Raw genomic sequence first — 24,001 nt, 5'->3', positions numbered from 1 at the left:
GTCTTTTATTCATTTATAAAGCCTTGTGTGGAAAGCTTCACTTATATTTAACCTCACTTTTAAAACTTTGTACTTCTGGTTATAATACACGTTCACAGACACAGCTTAGACTTCACATCCCACGTATGAAATGTGAACTAGGAAAGACCACCTTCAGTTTTTATGCCCCTGACAGATGGAAGAGACTCCAGGAGTCACTTAAATTAGATAATCTGGTGTCCATCGAGTCCTTCAAGGTGCTACTTGATGAGGTTTTACTTAGAGATCAGTCTTGCTCCTGTTATTTTTAGTCTTGTCTGTATCTACTATGTTAAGTTTCTTCACTTTTACGTTGTAAAGACTATTTTTTTTGTATTCTGTACTCTCATGTTTATGTACCTTGTAATTTTGTAATTGTGTGTGTTATGTATTGCATGCAGGGCATCCTTGAAAAAGAGGGCTCGCTCTCAATGGACCTCCCTGTTGAAATAACGGTTAAATGAAAATTTGGTTTGTGGGTGGTGAAAAACAACAATGCATTTGGTCTTTACAAAGGGAAATGATGCAGAGCTATGTGTTTATTTGCATATAGAGGGAGAAGTCAGATCCGATCACAAGTGGTCAGAGATGCATTCTTATGCCAGGTGTGAACAGACAGACTTGAAGCTCTCCACTTGTGATCGGATCACCCAAGATGTGTTAATACCAGAGGGGTGTACTGTACCACCAAGCATGTTTGAAGGAGCTAGAATTCTTTGCCTTAGCTGTCTCGACAGTCTAAAGCCCCAGTCAGAGACAATGGGTATCACAAAGGTGGTTATGCTCTGTTAACTCAGGCTTTGTTCCTCAGGCTTTGTGCATGTTCCCATAAAACGAGTCAAATGACGCATTCAGAACTGATGGATTGCATGCCAACCACTTCTGTCTTTACGGAATATAATTAATATAATAAATATATTATAACATAATATAGTGAATTATCAATAAATAATGCTGCCTGTGATTTTATAGGAGTGTGAGCAGGAGGACCGCAGAACACCACAAACATACATTCAGTAGTTCATTTAATGAAATAAAACAATAATTTTGCTCATGTTTTCTGCATCGCTGATACACTGTAGGGTCCTATGGCAAAAAAAAAGCAACATGAACTTGAAAAGCAACTTTTTTCGAAAGGTGCTTAGTGGCTGATTTCAAGCTGAATTTTAAAACAAAACTGGTCCCAAGCAGGTTATCTGTTCAGCATACGTTACCATGGAAATGTAGCCAGGTTAAGAGAGAGCCCCCTCGGTTACATGGAAGACTCTGGCTTTAGACTCAACATACTTTGCTAAGGACCCTAATCTCGCCCTCATGGTACACCCCTCTGGTGTAAACAGGGCCAGACAATATGTAAAGTAAATCATTAACATACAGCACTTAGGAACAGATCTGTAGAGCAGCTATGAGAGGAGTGTGAGAGATGGTAGTGTTTTATCTCTGAAGCTACTATTTGTCTATCTGCGGTTAGGGTTGCATTGTTGGTAATGTAGGCGTCAGGATTTAATGGGGAAGAAAAATGTGTTTGATTAAAAAAATAATATCTCTGGCTCTGTTGCACTGATTTTGATCCTTTTTTTAGTTAGTGCAGCTAACTAAAATGGATAGAAAACCCATCAGTGTAAAGTCAGTAATGTCAGTATGTAGCTGTATATACCATATAAAGATATAGGAAACAATAAAGGTTTGACATTTGCTTTAACTTCTCAATGGCTTCAGACCTTATTATCTTTCATCTATGACTTGGAGGGACCGTATATGTGAGTGCATAGCTGTATAGTGTTTACCTGCTGCATACTGTGTTTGCTTTAGATACTTATTTACAGTCACCACAGTGATTCTCTCACAGAACTGTGGGTTCGGCCATGCTGGTTGTAATCTAAAAGATAAACACTTTTAAAAACAGGATTGTCTCTTTGCAAACTAGTCAGTCGTTTTCAATTGTCTTATTGTTGTACAGCTGAACTATTATAGAATTAATATTTAGGAATTTTGACTCAATCTTTTATCAAATTATCAACCCATATCCATTCAAAACATTTTCCTACCTCGGTCCGCAGCGGAGGGGCATCTCAGCAGAGACAGAGTGACAAACACATTCAGGAATTTTTGAGGATAAACCATCATCCATCTGAAATAAAAGAAGTTTTCTGTGTCTGTAATTGTCAGTTAGAAGAACTTGCATGCATTAACAGGATAAAAACAGGCTCTATGATAAACCTTATATACAAAAAAAATAAAGAAACTGTAGAGACATTTAAAAGTGCTGTATGTAACTTAAATATCAACACTTAAAGTGGGTGGATCGGTCTGACTAACATCCCAAAACGTATTTGACGGCCGAGAAATGAGAATCAACATTCAACTGTCTTTCCTTAGAGTTACATACAGCACCTTGAATAATATATTCTCATTAATAATGAAGTCATTTCTTTGTTATAAAATAAGGATTATGAGTTTATGTCACCTGAACATTTGGTTTTGAAGTTAAAGTTTTATTAAAACATTGTTCAAGCCTTGAAAGAATCAAAGAAGTACTTACCTGCATAAACACAATAATCCAGTGGGGATCTCTAAAGGTAATCCTTGTTGAGACTTTCAATAGCAGCAATGTTTAATAGTGCAAACAACTTCAAAGTGTCTCATCGGTTTTAAATAAAACAGCTGTGAGACAGAGCAGATGATGAACCACAAATCTGCCTCTGCAAACAAGGATGGTACGACTGTGTGTGGAGCTGCGATTGGTGCATTGGTGCTGTGATTGGTCCACTTGTGTAAATGTGTGTGTCTGCAGCTGAGTGCAGACGAGAGAGAGAAACTGGACATGTGCATCATGAAGAACACCATACCAGTCAATCAATTCAACATTATCAGTTTGGACAAACATGCTGCTTCCTGTAAACACCTGCACATGTAGATAAACCACCTTGATAAACCAGTGTACTGACCTTTAGTAAGTGGTACCTTTCTATATGTGCCTTGTGTAACACTGAGAAATGAAAGATTTATAGTGAATTATTTTGTCAATAGACTCTAGACAAAGCACATTGCTACACTTCTGTTTATACAGATTTATTTTAAATTAAGTTCCCTATTCCCATTTTCACAAGGGACAGCTTCATATAAAAGGTCTTCTATTTCTGTTTTTATCTACATATAACATTGTCATACTGCCAAATAATGTGCAAAATGATGCACAGTTTGCTGTGTGTCAGCATGAACCCTTAAAAATCAATGTTAAATCAGTCAAAATAAGTATAAAGTTCAGTTTTGTAGAAAGTTTATTTCATTTGGCAACACATCAAGGCATACAGTTTGCATATCTTCCAATTCGATATTTAAATTTCCTCTTTTGTTAGAGGGAAGATGAGACAAAAGTGCATAAAGGTTGATTTACTCAAAACGTACAATAAGCATAGCAATGCTTCGGCAGGTAGCAAGTACAAATATAGAGATAATTTTGATTATTAAAACGTTTTTGGTCATAGGAAAATATTGCCTTTAAAACATCTTTCAAAATACATAAGTAAATGTTATAGCCATGAACATAAGCGGTTATTTCTGTGCTAAAAGAAGATGATAAAAATACACGACACCCTCTGGCTTTATGCTGACACTTCAACACACACTGTGCAGAATGAAAACATCCCATTTAAACAGGAGAAGTTGCTCCTTGTTTAAACTCGACTACATACTATTCATCTTTCGAGCATCTCGTTTCTAACTTTCAGGACAAAGCTCGTCGCCACCATCACTCAGCACAGTGTGTTTTAGTGTTAGCACACAGCATCGGAGCAAATAATCAACAGCAGACATGAATTTAATTGTGGTCCCAATGCTTCTATCGCTGACAGGGTCATCTCCCAAAAAACTCACTTGAACAGAATATTGAAATGGGGACTCTAGCCTTTATGAAAAAATAAAACAAACAATAATGACTGTATGAACCACTGTCAGACAATGACCAGGCTCTCCATCTCTACTTGTTGCCGCAGTCGCTGCAGAGGATGTCTTTCCCCTTGGCTACGAAGCGCTTGTTGGACAGACTGAGGGAGCATCTCTTACAGTTGAAGCAGTATTCGTGCCAGGAGCTGCCCTCGTAGTTCACCACGTTCACTCCTTTACCAAAACCTGAGAGAGGAGAGGAGAGTTGGAGTTTATTCCAACCATTACCTTTTATCACGTTAAAGGGATATTTCTGATTATTTTAAGTGGGGTTGTTTGAGGTACTAATGTATAGTCGGTGTATTACCTACAGTAGGTGGCTGTTAGCACATCCCCAGTTTGGAGAAGCAGACAGGAGCACCATCACAAAAGCTCAGCAATGTACTGCTGTGGATGGGGGCAGCAACATAATGTATTTTAGCCTCCTAAAAAAAGTCCCACCGAAAAAAATCAACATCGGTACAAGGGCACATTATGTTTAGAATCTTTTCAGCGCTTTATCTTGCTGTCAGACAGTGGTTTCCAAAAGGAACTGAAGCTAAGTTCTCTTCAAAACCACCAGACACTCTTGACCAAAATAGTAATTTTGCCTCACAGAACACAGGAGCTGCTGGTCTGTGCTGCTTTAATCACATAGTTTGTGTTGATGTGTGACCGTGACTGTGTGTTTTAAAGGGTCCGTTTGGATCGGATTCACCAAAATCAAGGCAGCAATTAGACCAGCAGCTCCTGTGTTCTCAAAGGAGTCTGTCGGCTTTGAAACGAGCAGAGATGGACATAACAGCTTCAGTTCCCATTCGGAAAGGACTGTCTGACAGCGAGGCAAAAACTGTTGACTATTTTTCATTAGGTGGGACTTATTTAGGTGGCTAAAATTGGTTTTGCTGCCACCCCTATCCACAGCAGTACATTGCTTAGCTTTCCTGTCAGTATTCCTGTTTGCTTCTCCAAACTGTCAGCTTGCTGACAACTATCCACTGCTGGTAGTACACTGACTATTGATAAGTACCTCACACAACCTCACTTCAAAAACATCTCTTTGACATGAAAAGCATCAACCTACTCTTGATCTGCAAAACAAATGGTCAATTTTGGAAATATCATGTGACCACCTATTTGTTAGGTTTTTGCATAATTTACTGGTAAATATTTTGTTTTTGTTAGCAGCCTGAATACTGTGTGTTGTTAATTACAAAGTAAAGAGAAGTTTTATAGATATATATTTGCCATTAGCATGGTACAGTTTTTGCAACTTGCCCGTCATGTGTTTTGTGTCACAACTTAGAAAAAGAAAACTTGCTTGCTTGTTGAGGGTAACACGTCCAATTTTTACTTTACAAGTTAACAAAGACCTTCCAAATCAGTTCTGGTCATTGTGACACTGGACTTTCTCACCATATCTTAAGTCATGGTGCAGAACACTTTAACCTGAACATGTGACCACAACAAAGATCTCTGGGAACTGCAGTCTCAAACTGTTGATGGGCCTAAATTTAGAGACTGCACAGATGAAGTCTTGAAGTAGTGATGGGCAAAGCAGTTCTTTAGATGTTACCGAATCACTAGAATCAGTTCATTAAAAAGATTCGTTCAAAGGATTCGTTCACTGAATCGTTCAGTGCTGAGGAGCCCTGACTGTGTACTGCATAGTCCGACTCACTGAACTGATACACGGCTGAGCTGCTGCTGCTGCGTCTGCCCTGAATTTTAAGTTTGTTTATCTGGAAACTAAGTCTGTTAAAACAATGGGAAGGTGTGTGATTGTGTTCATGTGGCTTGACTCCTGGGTACATTAGCTGTTAGCTTGGAGAAAACGGTCCCTATGAAAGTGTATCGCTGAGAAGAAATGATTTGAATCACTCAGGGATCAGTTTTACGTCGTTCACTGAGTGATTCGTTCACCGATGCGGTCCGTTCACATGGACTGAATCGGCAGTTCCACTCCCGGCCTGCACGCTCGCTGCTGAGCTCAACTGAACTGAGAAATGAACGAATCAGTTCCGGAAGTGATTCAGTTCATTACGTTCACTCAACAGATTCGTTCTTTTGAACAATTCGTTCATGAATGACACAACATTATCTTGAAGAAACTCCCAGACCAAGAACCTACCTCAATATATGGTTATTGCTTACACTAGAGCGTGACTAGATTAGTAACTCTGACTGGCATAAAATAATTTTGAGTACAGTATTTTTTAAAAATGTGTGCAGATTTGAGCCACTATGTGTGTGTCACTGTTCTTTCATCTGTACATCATGACATCATCATCTCAGTTGAACTTTAAAGCAACCTGTGATGGGGTTTTGGCAGCCGCAGCATTTCTTCGCCACAGAGCTCTTGTAGCAGTCCACACAGAAGACCTGGTCCTGGTGCTTGGTGAAACTCATGCCTACCAGAGGCTTCGAGCAGGAGGTGCACACGAAACAGTGGCTGTGCCACGGCTCGTCCTGGTAGTTCACCCCTCCAGAGGTTATGGCCTGGGGAAGAGCGAAGTGTAAATAGTGTTGTTCCTGTTGCCTTTAGAATGATGATTTCCTGTTTTAACAGAATTACCTTTTTGCAGCAGACGCAGTGTTTGGCGAACTTCTTGTCATAGCAGGGGCTGCAGTAAATGTCATTTCCTTTGGAAAGGAAACTCAGCGATCCTATTGGTCGTTTACAGTTATAGCAGGTGAAACATTCGTCGTGCCATGAGTTCCCTTTGTACTCCACACTCTCTGTACCTGCAGCAGATCACAGAAGAGTTGATATTACTGTCACTGCAGTTAAGTCTCAGTAGGAAAATTAAAATAAATACAGGTTTATTATATATTGCGCAGTAAAAATCTGTTTTTTACAGTTTATTAATGGGCCAGCTTCCCAAAATTTCTCCAGTCTAGTGATTTTTTGCTAATTGTCATCGGTCTTACCAGCCAGTATGGCTTTATAGCAGCCGTGGCAGCGTGGAGCGTCCTCTCTGGAGCAGCACTTCCCACACATGATACGGTCGTCCTTGGTGCTGAAGGGCTCCTTGGCCAGAGGCTTGTAACACTTAGCACAACGGAAGCACTCCTCATGCCAGTATCGGCCCTTATGGCTTAGCTCCTGGTGGAGAAAGGAAGTTTGATGTGAGGTACGTGGAGGGAAAATAAAAGGGTCAAAAATAAGAAATGCATGTATAGACAACTTTACTGCAAACTGATAACAAACACACACACACACACACACACACACCCACCTTTGATTCCACAGGGATGGGTCGATGGCACTCGGTGCAGGTGTTGGCGCAGAACTTGGTGTGGCAGCGGACGCACACAGGCCTGCCTTCATTGCGGACGAACCTCTTCCCCCCGAGGTCCTCCCGACAGTAGAAACAGTGCGATGAATCTGCCATCGTCACTCCGAGGGCCACTCAGAGCTACAACAGAACCAAGAGGAGAGGTAAAAATCCTACTCATCATTTTATGGTGGCAACTACCACTTATTTTCAAATTGGTTTGGTCTATAAAATGTCAGAAAATGTTGAAAAATACTGCCAAAGGTTTTTTCATTCTGTGACTTTATCGCTATGTGTTAATGCAACGCACTGTTTTATTGGATTTTAGTGTGCCACATTGTTTGCATCACTAATCAGCTGTTGTCAGTGATCAGAAATTACACCTTCCTTACAACAAAATATTCAAATTGAAGACTACCTAAAATCACCACATAGGGGCGCTGTTGATCCACTAAGTGGGACTGAGGAGAACTTAAAAAGCTTCAAATTAAACATTTGCTGCAGCAGTTTGCTAATGAAATGCCTTTCATTCCCCGCTCTGACACTAAAACAGTGAAACTGAAATATTTGTTTTGTGTAAAACAATAGTAGCCAGGTGCACAAATACCTGTGTCTGTGTGTCCACCTGTGTGTTTGCATATGTGCATAGTATTCATGTCAGAGTGCTTATGTACTCTGTGTGTGATATGTTCCTCCTCATTCGTACCTCTTATCGCTGCCTGATAAAAAAAAAAAACCCTCACACAACTGATAATTTGGACAATAAAGCTCGAAGGCTGACCTGAGAGGCAGACATATGATCAAAAAGTTGGAATCCTTAAGTCGATTTATTTGTTGAGTTATAAAACCTCAAGTCTGCAAGTTAACTTACAAGTTTTAAGTCCTGAATGTCTGAAATATATCTGTATTTATTTTAGATATTAACACTTGCAAACATGATTCAGAAAATCATTTTAAAACACAGTTTGCAGGAAAAAAAAGTTTAAACAGATGTGCTCCTAAAGCATCTGCCGTATGTGTTTTTTCAGCGAACGTTATTCCGAACTAAAAATCAGTGAGCCTTAATTATAAATACACGTGTAAGAGCCAATTAAGCACATATTTATATTTGGTAAAAAGAATTCTGGATGTCATAGAGCTTGTGATACAACATTTTCTGTATACTTTTAATAGTGTATAGTAGTGGACTGCTATGGTTATGTTTATACTGACGTTATTTTTGTGTTCGATTACAGGTTAGTTATTCACACCAGGGTATGGTGCTGTAAAGTAGTTTAGTGAGCATGACAAAAGGAGAGTGTGGACAATGTTGTGCGTAAAGACGACATGAAGTTTGTAGTGGTTTGGATTGTAGTAAGTTTTGACTGTATTAAGCAGTGTTGAAGTATAATAATGGGTATACATGAGGATATATAGAAATAGGACATCAAGTCAGTAGATGTAATTTTGGAAGGACCTGGCCTGCCGTAAACACTGTTCAACTTTTTCCCTGCCTCATGTGAGAGCTGTGGATCCCCAGAAAAGGAACAGAAACACGAATTAGAACAGAAACACCTCACAATCTACGTGGCCTAGGAACTGTGGTAGGTTGAAACAGCCACTATAACATGCATGTTACTCAATCAGATTAGAATCGAGATGATTAGGATAAAATTACACAGACCTTCAACAGATTTTAAAGGTGACAAAGTCCCAAATCTTTGTAATGTAATTAGGTACATTACACTGTAGAACAGATTTGATATACTTCTACCCGCTGCATTTTGGAGAGTTTTTATTGAAAACAAATAACTTAATAAAATATGTTGTGCTGTTATTAATTCAACTCTTCAGCAGTGCAAGATGCTGTTTAAATTAGCTGCACCTCAACAAACTTCTACATCATAATGCTGCCAACACAATATTGTATCATTATTAACATTTCCATATAATATATTTTATTAAAATTGGTCGATTACAGCATTCTACGGTCTGTTATTTCTGAATAGCTGACCACTGCTATGAATAAATAACTGTTGCTATGGACTCACTTCTTATCATAGGTGCTTAGTGGAAGCACTAAAATCATTTTTTAATCAACAAAATGATTTTTAAATCCTTTTTTTTTTTAAACACTTTATTTGTAATTTTCCGAATATCCTATAAAACAATCATATTCTCTGTTTTACAAATTGTACAAAAACAATCCCAATTAAATCGTACTTTGAAAGCAAGATTTTAACTTTTAAGAGTATGTTTTTACACTGTTATTTCTTTGTGGTTTCACTTCAGTAAAGGATCTGAATACTTCTCATTGCTGTCCACCTTCAAGTATCAAGTTTCATAACTGGACTGAGCCTGATTATAACTACGTCTTCAGCATCCTTATGTAACTGATTTCTCACACAACACAGTCCAAAATAATCACGCTCCCTAAAATACAACACTCATAAACTTCCTAAACATAGAACCAAAATCACCATGTAGATCACCAAAAAGAGCCGTGATTACAGGGTCGGGATTTCAGATGGTAAATAATACAGGACACGATGGTAAAATCACAGCTACAAGAAAAAAAACACAGAAGTGCGGAGGAAGACATGGCTAAAGTCTGTTCACTCAGTTATTTCCCACATCAAGTTCATGCTGGCTGACCACGAGGAATTCTGCTCAACTTCAGCGAGAGAGTGTGTGTGTGAGTGTGTGTCCGCACAGTGAGGTGAACACATGAAGGAATGCCTGGTATGACTAATGTGGTGAGATCTGGAACACTGACAACTGTGTGACAGAACTTACATGCACACACACACACACACACACACACACACACACACGCACACACCCACTCTACTTCTTGTACGGACCACTCCCTCAGAGACCAACAAAACCACAAACTATAGCGTTCACCTCCTGGTTGGAGCGGCATGTCAGCACAGATTCATAAGGAAGTTCTGGTTTTGGTGCAGGAACGATGTTACCACAAGTTTAGGCTGCATTCACAAACACTCAGATCCTCCCTTTTCTTGTGACTTCTATTTAAACTCAGCAAAAATCCTGTGTAAATCCTTTTATAGGCAAAGCTGATAGTTTGTCTTTATCAGTCACAGGTGGATAGAGGCAGTAGGTCCTGTAACATGATGTCAGTGACTTGTACTATAAGTTGTTGGGTTTTTTTCTTTGTTTTTGAACTAGAAATTGTTATATAAAGGTTTTAGGTTAAAAATAGGTTTGGTTTGAGTAAAGATGGGGGAGGATGGTTGGTCACTGAAACTGGAGTCATGACCTTCATATTTGTCCCAGAAGTCTCTCCATTTTTTGGACTCTAACATCTGTTACACAACATACTGTCAGTTGTGCCGGATAAGGTCCAGTGTGTCGGATTTAAGGGGATATATTGGCAGAAATCACCTGAAACTAAGAATTGTTGTGTTTTGGTCACCTTAGAATGAGCCATTTATATCTACATATGGAGCAGGTCCTCCTCCGCAGAGTCAGTGATGTTGTTTCTACAGTAGCTTGGAACAGACAAATCAAACACTAGCTCTAGACAAGGCCAGTCATCTTTCGTGTCACCCACCGCAGTTCTTCTACATGCTTGGCTCACGAGAGCAGTTTCAGTTGGTTGCAATGTTGCAGCCTCACCACTAGATGGCACTAAATTCTACAGACTAGACCTTTAAGTGCAGTTTCATTTCAGTTTGGTAGTTTCGTTAAAAAATACTGGATATGAATCAGGTTTGAAATAAACAAACCAAAGGGGTATAACAAGACGAACTGTGCACTCCAACACCCATACTACCATACTATATAGTGCGCCAGAAAAAGATTATGTCCTATTATATAGTATGCCAGAAATACCAGGATGTCCTACTGCATCCGGCCACATTTTGCAGTATGCAAGCCAGCATGCTTTTGGCTATTCTGACCCACAGTCCTCTGCACAGCAGAAGATGCATCACATTGACTGAGGTGCAAACAGATCACAGCTTTACAGATTGCTGACAGCTCATGGACAGTTGTCAGCTGCCACAGTGATGATGACAGCACATTTAAGAGACTGATGACCATTTGAGTAGTAATAATAGGACTATTAATTGTTTAAGTGATCAAAATAATCAGAAAGATTAACTTAGCAACAACAAAAGGACACAACTATGAAAATAACACCCAATAACAATGAATCTCATTGTTGAGATGGGTTTACCTGTGTCACTAGCGAGCTCGGTGAATGGCGGTTTGTTTTATCTCCAAGATAACGGATATATGAGCATCAAAGTTCAGGGTCTAATGAGACAGTAGTATTTTCCCGACTGTGTGCATACTGCATACAAGAGTACATTGTTTTTAAAGGAGGTGCAATACCTACTAAAAATAAAAGAAAAAGTATGCGATTCGGAATACACCCTAAGACTGTGCAGTGGTGCCTTTAGCTATACGCTAATGTCAGCATGCTAACATGCTCACAAATGGCAATGCTAAGCATCAGGAATAATGCTAACCATCTTAGTTTAGCATGTTAGCATGCTAACATTTGCTAATTAGCAGATGCTGATAAATGTCATTAGTTTTGCTGTTATTTGGTAATAAACCAAAGTATCAGACAAATTTAATTTTTGACGAGATGTTGGCCCTGGATGAAAAGTCAGTAGGATTCATGCTCCGAGGGCCATATATGTCTGGCAGTTTATCTGATAGTTGAGATATCTCTGTCTGGACCAAAGTTGTTGATTGACAGACAGATGTTGTCATTCCTCGAGCTACGCTGGCTACAAATACAATTTTGCAGCATATTCTGTAGTTTAACAAGGTGCTTTTGTGTTACACAGTGTGACTCAGTGGCTTTTTGGGTTTCCTTTCCATTTTCCTCTTCATTTGCTTTTAGCCAAGAAACATGCTGTCCCTCAATCATCACCTGATTACCCTATTTGCTGTAAATGGCTCTGAACTGTCATCAAAAATGCATTTGAGTAAAAATACTACTCAATTTTTAAAAAATCTATTTTTTTCCAGTGAGAAAATGAACAAAACTGAAAATGACGAGCCATAAATGCCTTTTAATTTAACCATTTAAAGGGTATGTAAGCTCTCTAATCAAATAATTGAATAAAAAGATGTGAAAAAAAAAATTAATATAGTATTTACACATATTTTTGTGCGGTCATGGAGGAGAGAAATTCTTACCAGTAGACGAAAGCACAAAGAGAGCAAGTGAAAGATACATTGCTTTGTTAGCCAGACTGCTGTTTGACAGAGACATGTGGCCGAGGTTAAAAGGTGCTACTCTTAATAAACTTGATTAAATAACTTCTTTTGTGGTCTTGTCTTCTCAACAGACAATAAGGCTACAAACTGACACCGAGATCATGTGGAGAGGACATACATCTTCCTTTCAGTGACCTGCTAATTCATTACTTATTAACAGAGGACCCAGCGGCTGGTTTATTTGCTGACTGGGAGAGACTACTGATCCATCTCCACTGGAGGACAGCAAGTCTGGCCAGGCAAAGGCAAGGTTTGGTATTTACCTGTTACCTCCTGTCTCACTTCCTGCCTCTCCCTGAACTTAAAAGAATTCATGCACTGGTGAATTTGGTGAAGACACTTTAACATGTAGCCAACAGCTGCAAGAGGTGCTGTGTGGTTCCAAGGCTGCAGAGCAGGCAATAATAATGCTTGGCTACCAGCATCGTGAAAATGTTATCTGATTGGAAGCAAACAATGGCTGACAGGAAGCGAGCCAGTATCCACACAGGTTTGGAGGAAAATAAATCAGGTTTCACTGACGTCAGACGGCTCCAAGGACAGTGTTGCTGCACGTCTTTACTTTTTTTCCCCCTGCAATAAATATTCTCACTGTGTCATGTCACGACAGCACAGATACATCATTTTCTTGTATCCAAACTGCCAATACAAAACTCTGTGTTTGATCGCTATGGAAACAGTTCAGTGTGAAAGTAAGCCATGTCACGGAGTTGGAAGGCGGCGCTGCAGCCAAGGACAACTCTGTGTGTGTATTTATCACATTGTGGGGACGTAAATCTGTTTGTAAAGTGACGTCAGGGGGATCATTTGAGGACAAAAACCTGGGTCCGTTACATTATATGGTTAAGACTTCATTTCTGGTTCATGTAAGGGATAAGATTTGTGTTATTTTGTATTCTTATTGTCAACAAATCAACTCAAACAGGAGTTCAAAGGGCATTTTTTGGAGACATGCAGTCTGCAAACACTTGATTTAAAAGATTTTAAAACCACCACCGGTGATTACGTTTTTAATCTCCTCATGTCTTGCTTCCTCTGTGTGTGTATCCTTTCCCACCTCTGTAAAAGTTTTAGCCACCTCACTGTAACAATTAGAGCTGCGGCCGGAGGTCTGCGCCATAGTGTAAAAATAAAGCACAGAGAGGTGACATCATGTTATGTGGACTGGAGGAAAATCACGCACACATTTTAAAACACACAGGGGACGAGAACAAGGCAAAGAAGTGAAAATAAAGTAACAGGAAAAGAGCAGCCAGGAAAAACGACCAGACAAACTAAAATAAAACAAGTGTGCAATTTAGTGCGTCTGCTTGTACCCACCATCTGTGCATGTCTCTGTGTGTGTGTTAGTGTGAGTGTGTGCTGGCATGAGCTTATCGCTGAAGAATGTAGTGGAAAACTGAGAAACAGGAAGTCTCCATCAGGACGGTGAAGTTGGCACAGTTCAGCCACACACACACACACACACACACACACACACACACACACACACACGCTGAATTCTAGATAATATTCTGGCTATTAACTGTGTTTACATTAACATCTCATTAATGCCTCCTGTACTGTGAGCCCTGTCTGAACTTCTGTTACGTTCAGTGTGTGCTGCAGGTGTGTCAAATTAATTAGAGCCACTGCCAACAATTGGTTTCATTTTTGATGAATTTGTCAATTATTTTATTAATTATTACTCGATGTTGTGTTCTATAAAGTTGTTAAAAACATTTTCAGAGCTCAGATTGATGACTTCATATTACTTATGTCCCTTCAACAGTCTAAAAATGTAAAAACATTTATATTTTATTGTAGAAGACTAAAAAACACCAATGGATAAACACATTTGAGAAGTTATGACCAGTGAATTTTTTTTTTTTCTTGAAAAATGACTTGCTTCTCCATAACCACTTATCCTGTTAGGGGTCACAACTCACGGGGGCGCTGGAGCTTATTCCAGCTGACACTGGGCAAGAGGCGGGGTACACCCTGGACAGGTCATCAGATTATCACAGGACTGACACATTGAGGCAGACAACCATTCACACTCACATTCACACCTACGGACAATTTAGAGTCACCAGTTAACCTGCATGTCTTTGGACTGTGGGAGGAAGCTGGAGTACCTGCAGAAAACCCACACTGACATGGGGACAAGATGCAAACTCCGCACAGAAGGGTTCCCCCACCCTGGGACCCCTCTTGCTGTGAGGCGACAGTGCTAACCACTCCTCCACCGTGCCACCCTGAATAATCAATTAATTGACTAATTGTTGAAACTGTAAATAAATTACATAGCATTAACACGTGTATCTTGCACCAATACAAAGCCACAAAAAAAACTGCTGTTTAAAGAAAATTTCACATTTTTGTCTTTCAGAATGAAGCAACAAAAGCGTTTTAGTAAATTCAGAAATCTGCAGTGAGGCTCAACCATCTTCTAAGAAGAAATCCATTGTAGAAGAGGAAAAGATGCAACAAAAGCCTCAAAAGACCAGAATGCACTGCATCAACAAGACCTTTGAGTAAGACGCTGCTCTCAGGAACAGGCCGTAATGTTGTCAAACTAGTTGGTTCTGAGTCTGTGCAACTATCTACACAAGTACAATAAACTGACAGCAGTTGTTTGATTTTTCTCTCGGGTGCTTCAAATATTCTGGGAAATACAGTTTGGGAAAAAATGCACAGAACATCACTGACTCATGAAATAAATAATGCCAGTGCTTTTTACTTCACTAAAACCTGCACCTCATTGATCATTTTGGACTCATAAGAGCAACAAGCCATAAACACAACATTTACATATCATCACCTTGTAAAGCATACAAGGAATAACATTAACATCCATTGGAAGTCCTGATTATTATTCATTCTCCTTGTAGCTCTGTTTTTATCTTCACCAACTCCTGAGGGAAACTGTCTCAGGAGAGAGCAGTGAGACTGAAGCAAAACAGTTAAGTTGGAGGCTCTAAGCCCAAAACAATGAGCTAAAAGACACTATAAGGGTCAGTGGAGCTGAGGGAAGCTGTACAGGGGAGTGATGATTCTCTGTGTGTCACCTGATCCATTATAAAAATATTAATTAGAGCAGCTTTAAAGATCAGACCCCACTGCAGCAACATGTGTGCACTGTGAGCACTCCTAAGCCTGATTCCAGTCATACCATCTCAAAAATAAATACACAATTATCAGCATTTGAAACTGAGCAGCGAGTTCAGCTAAACATTTGTGCTCCACATCAGCCCACAAAGAAAGATAATTGTTTTCTTTGGCTCCGGTGAGCCACATTCCAGACAGTGGAATAAAGCCGATACAACAGATCTGAGCCGTGTAGAGCGAGGTCGAAGAAACGCAGCATGTCTCACTATGACAGGACACACATGATGGTTTTACCAGAAGCTGCTGGTTAGCTGTACGTCGACCCACTTCACTATGTCTGTTCTGTTTCCCTCTCTGCATCTGAGTTACACACTCCTTCTGTTTCTGCTCTCTTCCTCTGTGCTCTCCTCTCTGCTCATTAACTGAGATGTCTTTCAGAACAGAGCAGCTGAAAAAACTAGAAACCTCCAGCAGCTGTAATGTATGACCAATTTCCATTTCCATGATTATCTATGACATTTTCTGTGTGTGTGTGTGTGTGTGTGTGTGTGTGTGTGTGTGTGTGTGGGAATGCTCCCCACATTGGCACCACATCAGTACAGTCAGAGCACTACCAATGGTAACGGTAAAATTTAATTTTAAAATGATCTAATGGGACATTTGAGCCCTCGGTGATGTCTTGAAGGCTTGTTTGCTTCCAAAATCTCGCTTCATAAATCTCCAACCACCAAAATCCCCACAAATCTCCTTTTCTAACCATTCCTCCAGATTCTTACCCTAGCATCAATGATGCCACCAAACCCTCACTTAAACCTAACCATTTCTAAATGAAAGCCAAACATGACTATTTCTGTATTAAAATTATATATATAAATTTCCCTTCTGGTCACCAAATATTAGATCATTTACCACCAGTTTAACTGTTAAACCACAAGGCTGAATGAGCTCACAGATGGGTGCCAAATTAAAGGAAAAATCAACATAGTCAAGAGTCTCCAGAACAACTTCTATATTCCTGGTTTTACAAGTCTCTTTAACTCAGCTGAAGGGAGGAAACGCCAATCTCACAAAAAAAATTCACTCATTTGGAGATTTGATGATGGCGGTGGAGAGTGCTGTTTGACATGTTGCTCCAGAATCTCCCAAAGGTGTTTGGTTAGGTGAAGATCTGGGGTCTCATTTATAAAACAATGTGTAGGATCCATACTAAAAATGTACAAACAGACAAAAGCCAAATGGTGCGCGCCAAAAAATATTCAACAGTTTCTACCATCAGGCGTCCACCTCACCATCTGCGTCGCCAATTTTCTGTCTTCAAAGTGTTCGTAAGCATGGGTCAAAGTTTCTCCCAGCAAGTCTGTTTTTATAGGTCACAACTCTTGAATGGGAAGTGGCATACGTTTGAACCAATCTGTTACTATTTTTACGCTTAAAAAAATAGATTGATAGTTTGGGAACTATGTTTACTCACTCTCGTGCCGAGAGTTAGATGAAAAGATCGATACATCTGTCATGTGTTTGGGTTTTATATGAAGCCACAAGACTGTTAACATTTGCCTACCAGCTCTAAAGCTCACTAATCAATCTCAGAACCCATGGGCAATTGGTATGAAAACAATAAATCTTTGGGGGCAACAGCGCATATTTCTAGGGTTAAAATGTAGCCATTGGATATCAGGGCCAAGACTACTTCTTCCATGTGCCAGGTAATCTGTGTAGGAAGAATCTGTAAGACAACAGTGCAAGATTTCAGTATTGAAAATGTTCTGATTTCCATTTGTAGTCCAAGTAGTATTGACCAACCATGTTTGAGCAGCAGGTAAGTAGTCTGTGTAGAAAGGCAGAACGCATTGGCCAAAATGCAATCTCGGAACCCTTGGCTATTGTCTGACAATGAGTTAGCTTTAATTTATTAGCATTCATATGCAGTTATCTGTTTATAGAGATTAACCAAAATGACTGATGCACAGAAGAGCAAGTCTTGGCCCAGATTTTCACTGGCTACACCAGATCTCCCGAAATATTGGCCAGTGCCCCAAGAGGCATATCGCCAGACCAATGGCTGATGGGCTCTGAGATTGCATTTCGGCTTACCTGTCACTCAAATGGGATTGGTCAATATTACTTGGTCTACAAATGGAAACCAGAACACTTCTACTACCAAAATCTTGTACCATTGCTTACAGATTCTGCAAACATATGCACATATCTGTTTGTAAAGATTACTTACTAGTTAACGTATTGTATCTTGTTTGCTGCCTTATCTGTACAAAAATGAAAGCATAAAAATGACAAGTTGCTGCTGGTTGTCTGGCAACCTCAGGGTGGCGACAGGAAGTCAATGCTCTGGGCCAAGAAAAATATGTTTTTACCATTTGGTTTTTGTACAGATTTAACAAATAAGACATAATGTGTTCATCAGTGAGCTTTAGAGGTGCATATTCTTTGTCGCCCTTGGACAGAGCCAGGCTAGCTGTTTCCCCCTGCTTCCAGTTTTTATGCTAAGCTAACTGTGTTCTGGCCATAGTGTCATATTTATTGGACATATATGACAGCGATATTGATCCTCTCAAGTAACTCAAAAAATAAATCTTTAAATCGAAACAGATCTGCAACTGTTAACCATTTAAGTATCAGGCAGCTGCTGCCACTTTTCTCCAAGCCCCCATGAATGCTTCCTAGTCTTGCAGACAGTTTTTCTGCAGTGGCCCAAAAAGCATTTCCCTATAGACTGCCATTATAAGAGACACATCTGTAAAACTGTTGACAGGAGACCTCAAACTGCAAATAAGGTCAATTATAACTCTTTCTATTATGAATTTTTAATCCATAGAGGTTTATTTGTAAAACTTTCCTAGGGCTAGAGAAAAGCGATTTAAAAATCCATGACGTCATCACAACATAAAGTCTGTGAGCCAAGCAGGAACTCACAGGCGTGTTATTATACATCTATGCTTTTCTCATTGACATCCTTGATAGCTTTGACATTATACAAAGCAACAAAACAGCTTGTTTTTTTGTCAGTGTCACAAACACTGACTCGGGCTGGGCAATATATCAGTATCATATCCATATCATGATATGTGACTTGTCCTAGATTTTGGATATCATAATATCATAGGTGTGGTCTTTTCCTGGTTTAAAAGGCTGCATTACGTTAAATTACAGTAGAACACGATATCCACATTACTGATGATATCCATCCATCCATCCATCCATCCATTTTCATCCACTTATCCGGGGCCAGGTCGCAGGAATAGCAGGCCAAGCAAAGCACCCTATACGTCCCTCTCCCCAGCAACGCTTTCCAGCTCCTCCTGGGGGACCCCAAGGCGTTCCTAGCCCAGATGAGATATATAATCCCTCCAGCGTGTTCTGGGTCTGCCCCGGGGCCTCCTACCAGTGGGACATGCCTGAAACACCTCTTACGGGAGGCGCCCAGGAGGCATCCTGGTCAGATGCCCAAACCACCTCAACTGACCTCTTTCGGCACGAAGGAGTAGCTTCCTCGGGAGAATTCCCCCGAGAATCACCACCTTAACATGGTGGAGGGGTTTGTGTGTCACTGTGAATCTGGGAGCTGTGTTGTCCGGGACTAATAGCCCCTGGTAGGGTCTCCCAAGGCAACATGGTCCCAGGGGAGGGGCCAGACTATGAGAAATTCAAGAAGACATTGATGACGCAGCATATTTGGACTCTGAGCACCTTGCCCAGTATGGGGACACTGGGGGGCTATATTGTTATTGCAGCTTTATTACTATATTGTTGCAATATTGATATTGAGGTATTTGGTCAAAAATAGCATGATATTTGATTTTCTCCATATCGCCCAGCCCTACCTCTGACTAATATCAGTGCACCCAAACACATCACAACATGTTTTAATGGCCGCAGGTTAAAGATACACACTGCCAAGTTTCTCAATTAAAATCTATTTCACCATCATGTTATCAGAGCACTAAAATGGCAGAGCTCCATTAAAAACTCTGCTAAAAATATGGGGTTTGCCATTGGGGATCGATGAAAAGAAAAAACACAGCATCTGCATCCCATTTACATTCTATCCTATTAAAGTCACACCAGGCAAAACACAACAGGGAGTTCCCATGACATGAAGTCAGACAAATTACATAAAGTTTTACAAGCCTGTGATGTATTTTATGGGACTGAGCTCATGGTAATTTCTTTAACATGCAGGCACCGTCTTCGAATCGCACTGAAAACTCCCAAGGCTCCCTGGTGTGTGTATGCGTCAGGCAGCTAAAGGTCAGTCACACATATGGGTCTTGGTTTACTTACTGTCTGTGTGTTTGTGCATGTGTGATGGTGTGAGCTGTCAATAATAACTGTAATAGTGCAAGTGCTTCCATGTGGCTGTTAATTCAGCAACATTTAGTAGCTTATATCCAGAAAAGTTCACTGGAGTTGCAACATCTGTGACGTGTTTCCTTCCACTTTCAGTCCAGTTTTTTTCCATTTAACAGCCAGATTACATTGTTCCAAATAATCTGAGTTTTATCCCTTTATTGTAAGGGTTGCAGTCACACAATTTGCCCTATGTGCCGGTGTGTAGGTAAGAAAGAGTCCAGTCACACATATGGATCCTCACTTTACTTCAACCTCTTGCAGATAACTGGTAGAACCAACACTGAGGCCATATGCATCACTTACAAGGATGTAAACACACACACACACACTCACAGGACAATGAAAAATAGCAGTACAGGAATTTTAATTGACCTCTGTGATGCATTTTTTTAGCCTCAGCGGTTCCATCAGTGAGTGAAAAAAAGGAGACTTCCTAACTGGAAACAGATTTCAGGAGCAGCCCAGGCTTCCATAAGTCAGCATGTAACTGTAGCCCTAACACACACACACACACACACACACACTTACACATACAGACAGACAGACAGGCAACGCCCCAGACAGACTTTAAGACTTGTTTCCTATCCGGATATCAAAATGCTGCTTTGCAAATGTGTGAAATGAGATCATAAGAAGTGTGAAGAGGAAGAGGGTTACATGCTGCTGTACATCTGTTAGCAGGACATACTGTAAAAAAGTGATAAGCCATTAAAATCAATAACTTTACAATAGTGACATATTAATAATAGACTAATAAAAGTTAAAAGTGCGGCTGGTGAGTTTGGTAACACTTCAACCAGGCGTCACATAACCTGCATGCTCCAGTGTAACTATAAACCAGCTCTGCAGTCACAGGTCGGTTTGTCTAAAAACACCTTTAAGAACAATGAGGCTTGGTAACACAGTGTCCAGCAGATAAACAGCGGTGCTCCGCAGACAGCTTACCGGGTTCAGGGTGATGACTGCGGCGTGGAGGGGCGGTGCTCTCTGACCTGTGTGGAGGCAGCGGAACTCCGCTCTGACGAGACCCTCACACGTTTTAAGTACTGTCATCTGCGGCTGCGTCAAGTTCCACACAAACAAGCAGGTGCAGACCGGAAATGGGATGTTGCGCCTTCAAAATAAAAGAGCAGCGGCGACGTTCAAAAGGAAGCGGAGTGATTTTTAGCTTCAAAATAAAAGTAAATAATTTGAGGGAAGTGATGAAGCAGAAAATGGAGTGTGAACATTTATTTGACCTTGGAGATAGATAGATAGATAGATAGATAGATAGATAGACTCAATGTCCATTTTACTTTTTCTTCTCAGTCTTCATAAGTGGAAGGGATTTGTTTAATTTGTCATGGAAAATCTCCACATGGAAGAAAGATGGAAAATAAATTAAAAACTGAGATTCCTTAAAGGCCCAGTGTGTAGGATTTTGGGGGATATGTTGGCAGAAATTAAATATAATATTTATAAGTATATTGTCATTTGTCTGTAGTCACCTGAAACTGAATCAGTGTGTTTTCATTACCTTAAAGTGAGCTGTTTATATCATGGATGTATTCAGAGAGCTGGATATAGTGTTGGAGGCGGGGCCCTGTTCATTCCAATGAAAGTTGCTCTGTGGCGCATGACGCCAAAAAAGTTTGATCTCACAGGTAAAAAATTAATTGGATCTTTTGCATCGTTGGGCCCATAAAGTATAAAGGTGCACTACAGACTTCCACTAGTTGAGCAGCCAACTTCTGGTTTAGCACTCTGCTAACTTGAATTAGGGAGAAAATGATTTACCTGTGTGGCTCTTCTAGACTTTAAGGATCAGATCGAAAACACTAATTTATAGTTGTCTTTCACAGTGTAAGCCTATGGGATAAAGTCTTTTTGGCTCCATGGCATCATGTAATGGACCCAGAAGTCGTAATTCCAGTTTTGTCTTGACAGAAATAAGCTTCAAAGCCTGGTGCACATCCTGGGGCCTGGATTTTCTCTACATATGGGCTGTATCCAAATGTCCACCCTCTGAACTCGCAGACTGAGCCCTCGCCGACTGCAGTTGTACGTAGTGTGATGTATTTATTGCTATCACATAAAGTCTGCTAGTGCAGAGACTGCAAGCAGCTCATAGACAGCCCTTGAGACTGTTTTACTCGTTGCCGTGGAAACGATTAACTATCGCTGTCATATTCATGTCGTATAAGTTAATGAATAGTGCCTACTCATCTGTTCCTGCAGATGACAAGATATGAATCTCGTGCACACCTTCAAAAACAGTAGTTTTGAAATAAGGACAGGCCTTTAACTTAATAATTGGATATTACTGACATTAGAAACCTTCTTTTGTTGTTTTTCAGCCAGTTTTTTAGCCTATTACACTGCACAGCCTGATAGGCTGCAATAATAAAATGTATTTTCATCCCCTCTACAGCCTATACTTCTACACATCTCTGTATCATGATGTGGTTGAATATTATTTCTGGCCTACATAATTCAAGGAACATTTGAATAGGCCTAGCTACCAGTAATTATTTTACACATTCATAGGGTTTTTTTTTCCAGCAATTGCAAAAAGCACAACGTCATGTCCGTATGGCAGTGAATTGTGGGTTATTACATCAGTGAAGTGTGCTGAAGTCTGCACCCCAAGTGGACTCTCTGGAAGTCTGCAGAGAGTCTGCTTGAGGCCCCTTGTGGACTGGTTGAATTGTGGGTTTGGACAGCTCTCAACTCTCCCGTACTTCCTGGTAACGTGCCTGCAAAGTCTGCGAGTCTGCATGTGCGGTGAAGTCTGGACATTTGGATTCAGCCATGGAGTGGGTCCTCTTCCATGGAGCCCGCCATGTTGTTTTTTCAGTAGCACATAGAAGAAACTTTCTGCAACCTCACCACTAGGTGCCACAAAATCCATCACACTGGACCTTTAAATCTTAAGAAGCCTAATAATATAGAACAGTACCAGTTATAAGGAGGTGATTATGGGACAGCATAAAGAACAAAGATGTCATTTTCAAGATTTGTTTTTATTTTCTTCTAGTACACTTGCAAGATGCCCGACTGAGGAGATAATGTTAATAACTTCAGGACTACACAGGGAACAATTTACTAAGTCTGAGATGATCTCCCCGTCAACATGAGTTCACATTTTAAAAACATTCACATACAGACCTATTGCAGGTGTACTTTTCACAAATACAACTGTCATTAACAGTTTCTACGATCAGTAGAAACAAACATGGTCAGATTTTAACTTTTAGGTGCAGTTGCTATTGTAAGATTCCTTTCTTCAAAATTCCCATATTAACAAAGTATGTTTATTTATTGGTTCAATTACATTTAAATAAGCAATGAAAATCAAAGGGTACCTTCATGAAAGAAAAACAATGTAAACTCAGTTGTCCATTTCTCTGGATGATTACACACACTCAAATCTCATATTAAGAAAAACGCTTGAAGATCAAAAAGACAACTCGTGCAGCTCGACACGGTTAAAACAAACCTGTGCATGTTCAAAACCAGAAATTAATTTCTACCTCTGTCACAAAAATCGCCTACCAGAAAACGGAACAACCAAGGGTCAACTAAGGAGATGCCTCAGTGCAAAACATCTGTCAAAGTGGGAACAGAAAATGCAATCTTGGTTGCCAAACAAGGAACAAAAACACTAACATTGCATCAGTAAAATGTCGTTGGTATCCTCCTGTTATAGTTGGCCTGTAGTTGACCTCACTGAGAAACAGTCTGTATGGTTCTTGTTGCATTCAGTCATTTTAAAATGCCACATATACTTTTTGATAAAGTACATATTTTCTATCCAGTAAAATATTAGTGATAATTATTTCCTATTAATAAAAGTAGTGATTAAGTTTGCACTCTTTTGTGATCTCCACCATAGACAGGTGGTCACCTAATGCCTAATTACACTGGGAATACAATATTAATCTTCAGTCAGAGGGGTTTAGTGTCATATAAAAAACAAGAAAGATAATCTTACTGCACATTAGCAAATCAAAATATGTACAAATCTACATTGAGTAATTGAATGTCTGAATAGGCACTTTAATTCAAAACAGTTCAGCCAGCCCTCAGAGTCATCTTCGCTG

At 40.0% G+C, this 24,001-nt stretch overlaps 1 protein-coding gene across 1 annotated transcript; it reads right to left on the bottom strand.

The window, feature by feature from the left end:
- Positions 1-3,271: 3,271 nt before the first annotated feature.
- fhl1b (four and a half LIM domains 1b) lies at positions 3,272-21,004 on the bottom strand. The gene is made up of 6 exons (XM_033636578.2): positions 20,865-21,004; positions 7,182-7,361; positions 6,874-7,048; positions 6,518-6,687; positions 6,255-6,441; positions 3,272-4,149 (listed from the first exon to the last, which is right to left on the bottom strand). The coding sequence occupies exons 2-6, from the start codon at positions 7,335-7,337 to the stop codon at positions 3,998-4,000; spliced, it is 840 nt and encodes a 279-aa protein (XP_033492469.1). The 5' UTR covers positions 7,338-7,361; positions 20,865-21,004; the 3' UTR covers positions 3,272-3,997.
- Positions 21,005-24,001: the final 2,997 nt, after the last annotated feature.

This window comes from Epinephelus lanceolatus, chromosome 11 (genome assembly GCF_041903045.1).
Source record: "Epinephelus lanceolatus isolate andai-2023 chromosome 11, ASM4190304v1, whole genome shotgun sequence".
Lineage (NCBI taxonomy): Eukaryota > Metazoa > Chordata > Actinopteri > Perciformes > Serranidae > Epinephelus > Epinephelus lanceolatus.
The sequence above is the reverse complement of the archived record's forward strand: the minus strand, read 5'-3'. Positions and strand labels throughout refer to the sequence as shown.

Excerpts from the sequence above, each read along its gene's own strand:
- fhl1b (XM_033636578.2), bottom strand. The coding sequence starts at position 7,337 with ATGGCAGATTCATCGCACTGTTTCTACTGTCGGGAGGACCTCGGGGGG. Across the intron at positions 7,049-7,181 it reads CCATCCCTGTGGAATCAAAG|GAGCTAAGCCATAAGGGCCG; the intron begins GTGGGTGTGTGT and ends TTTCTCCACCAG. Across the intron at positions 6,688-6,873 it reads CTATAAAGCCATACTGGCTG|GTACAGAGAGTGTGGAGTAC; the intron begins GTAAGACCGATG and ends GATCTGCTGCAG.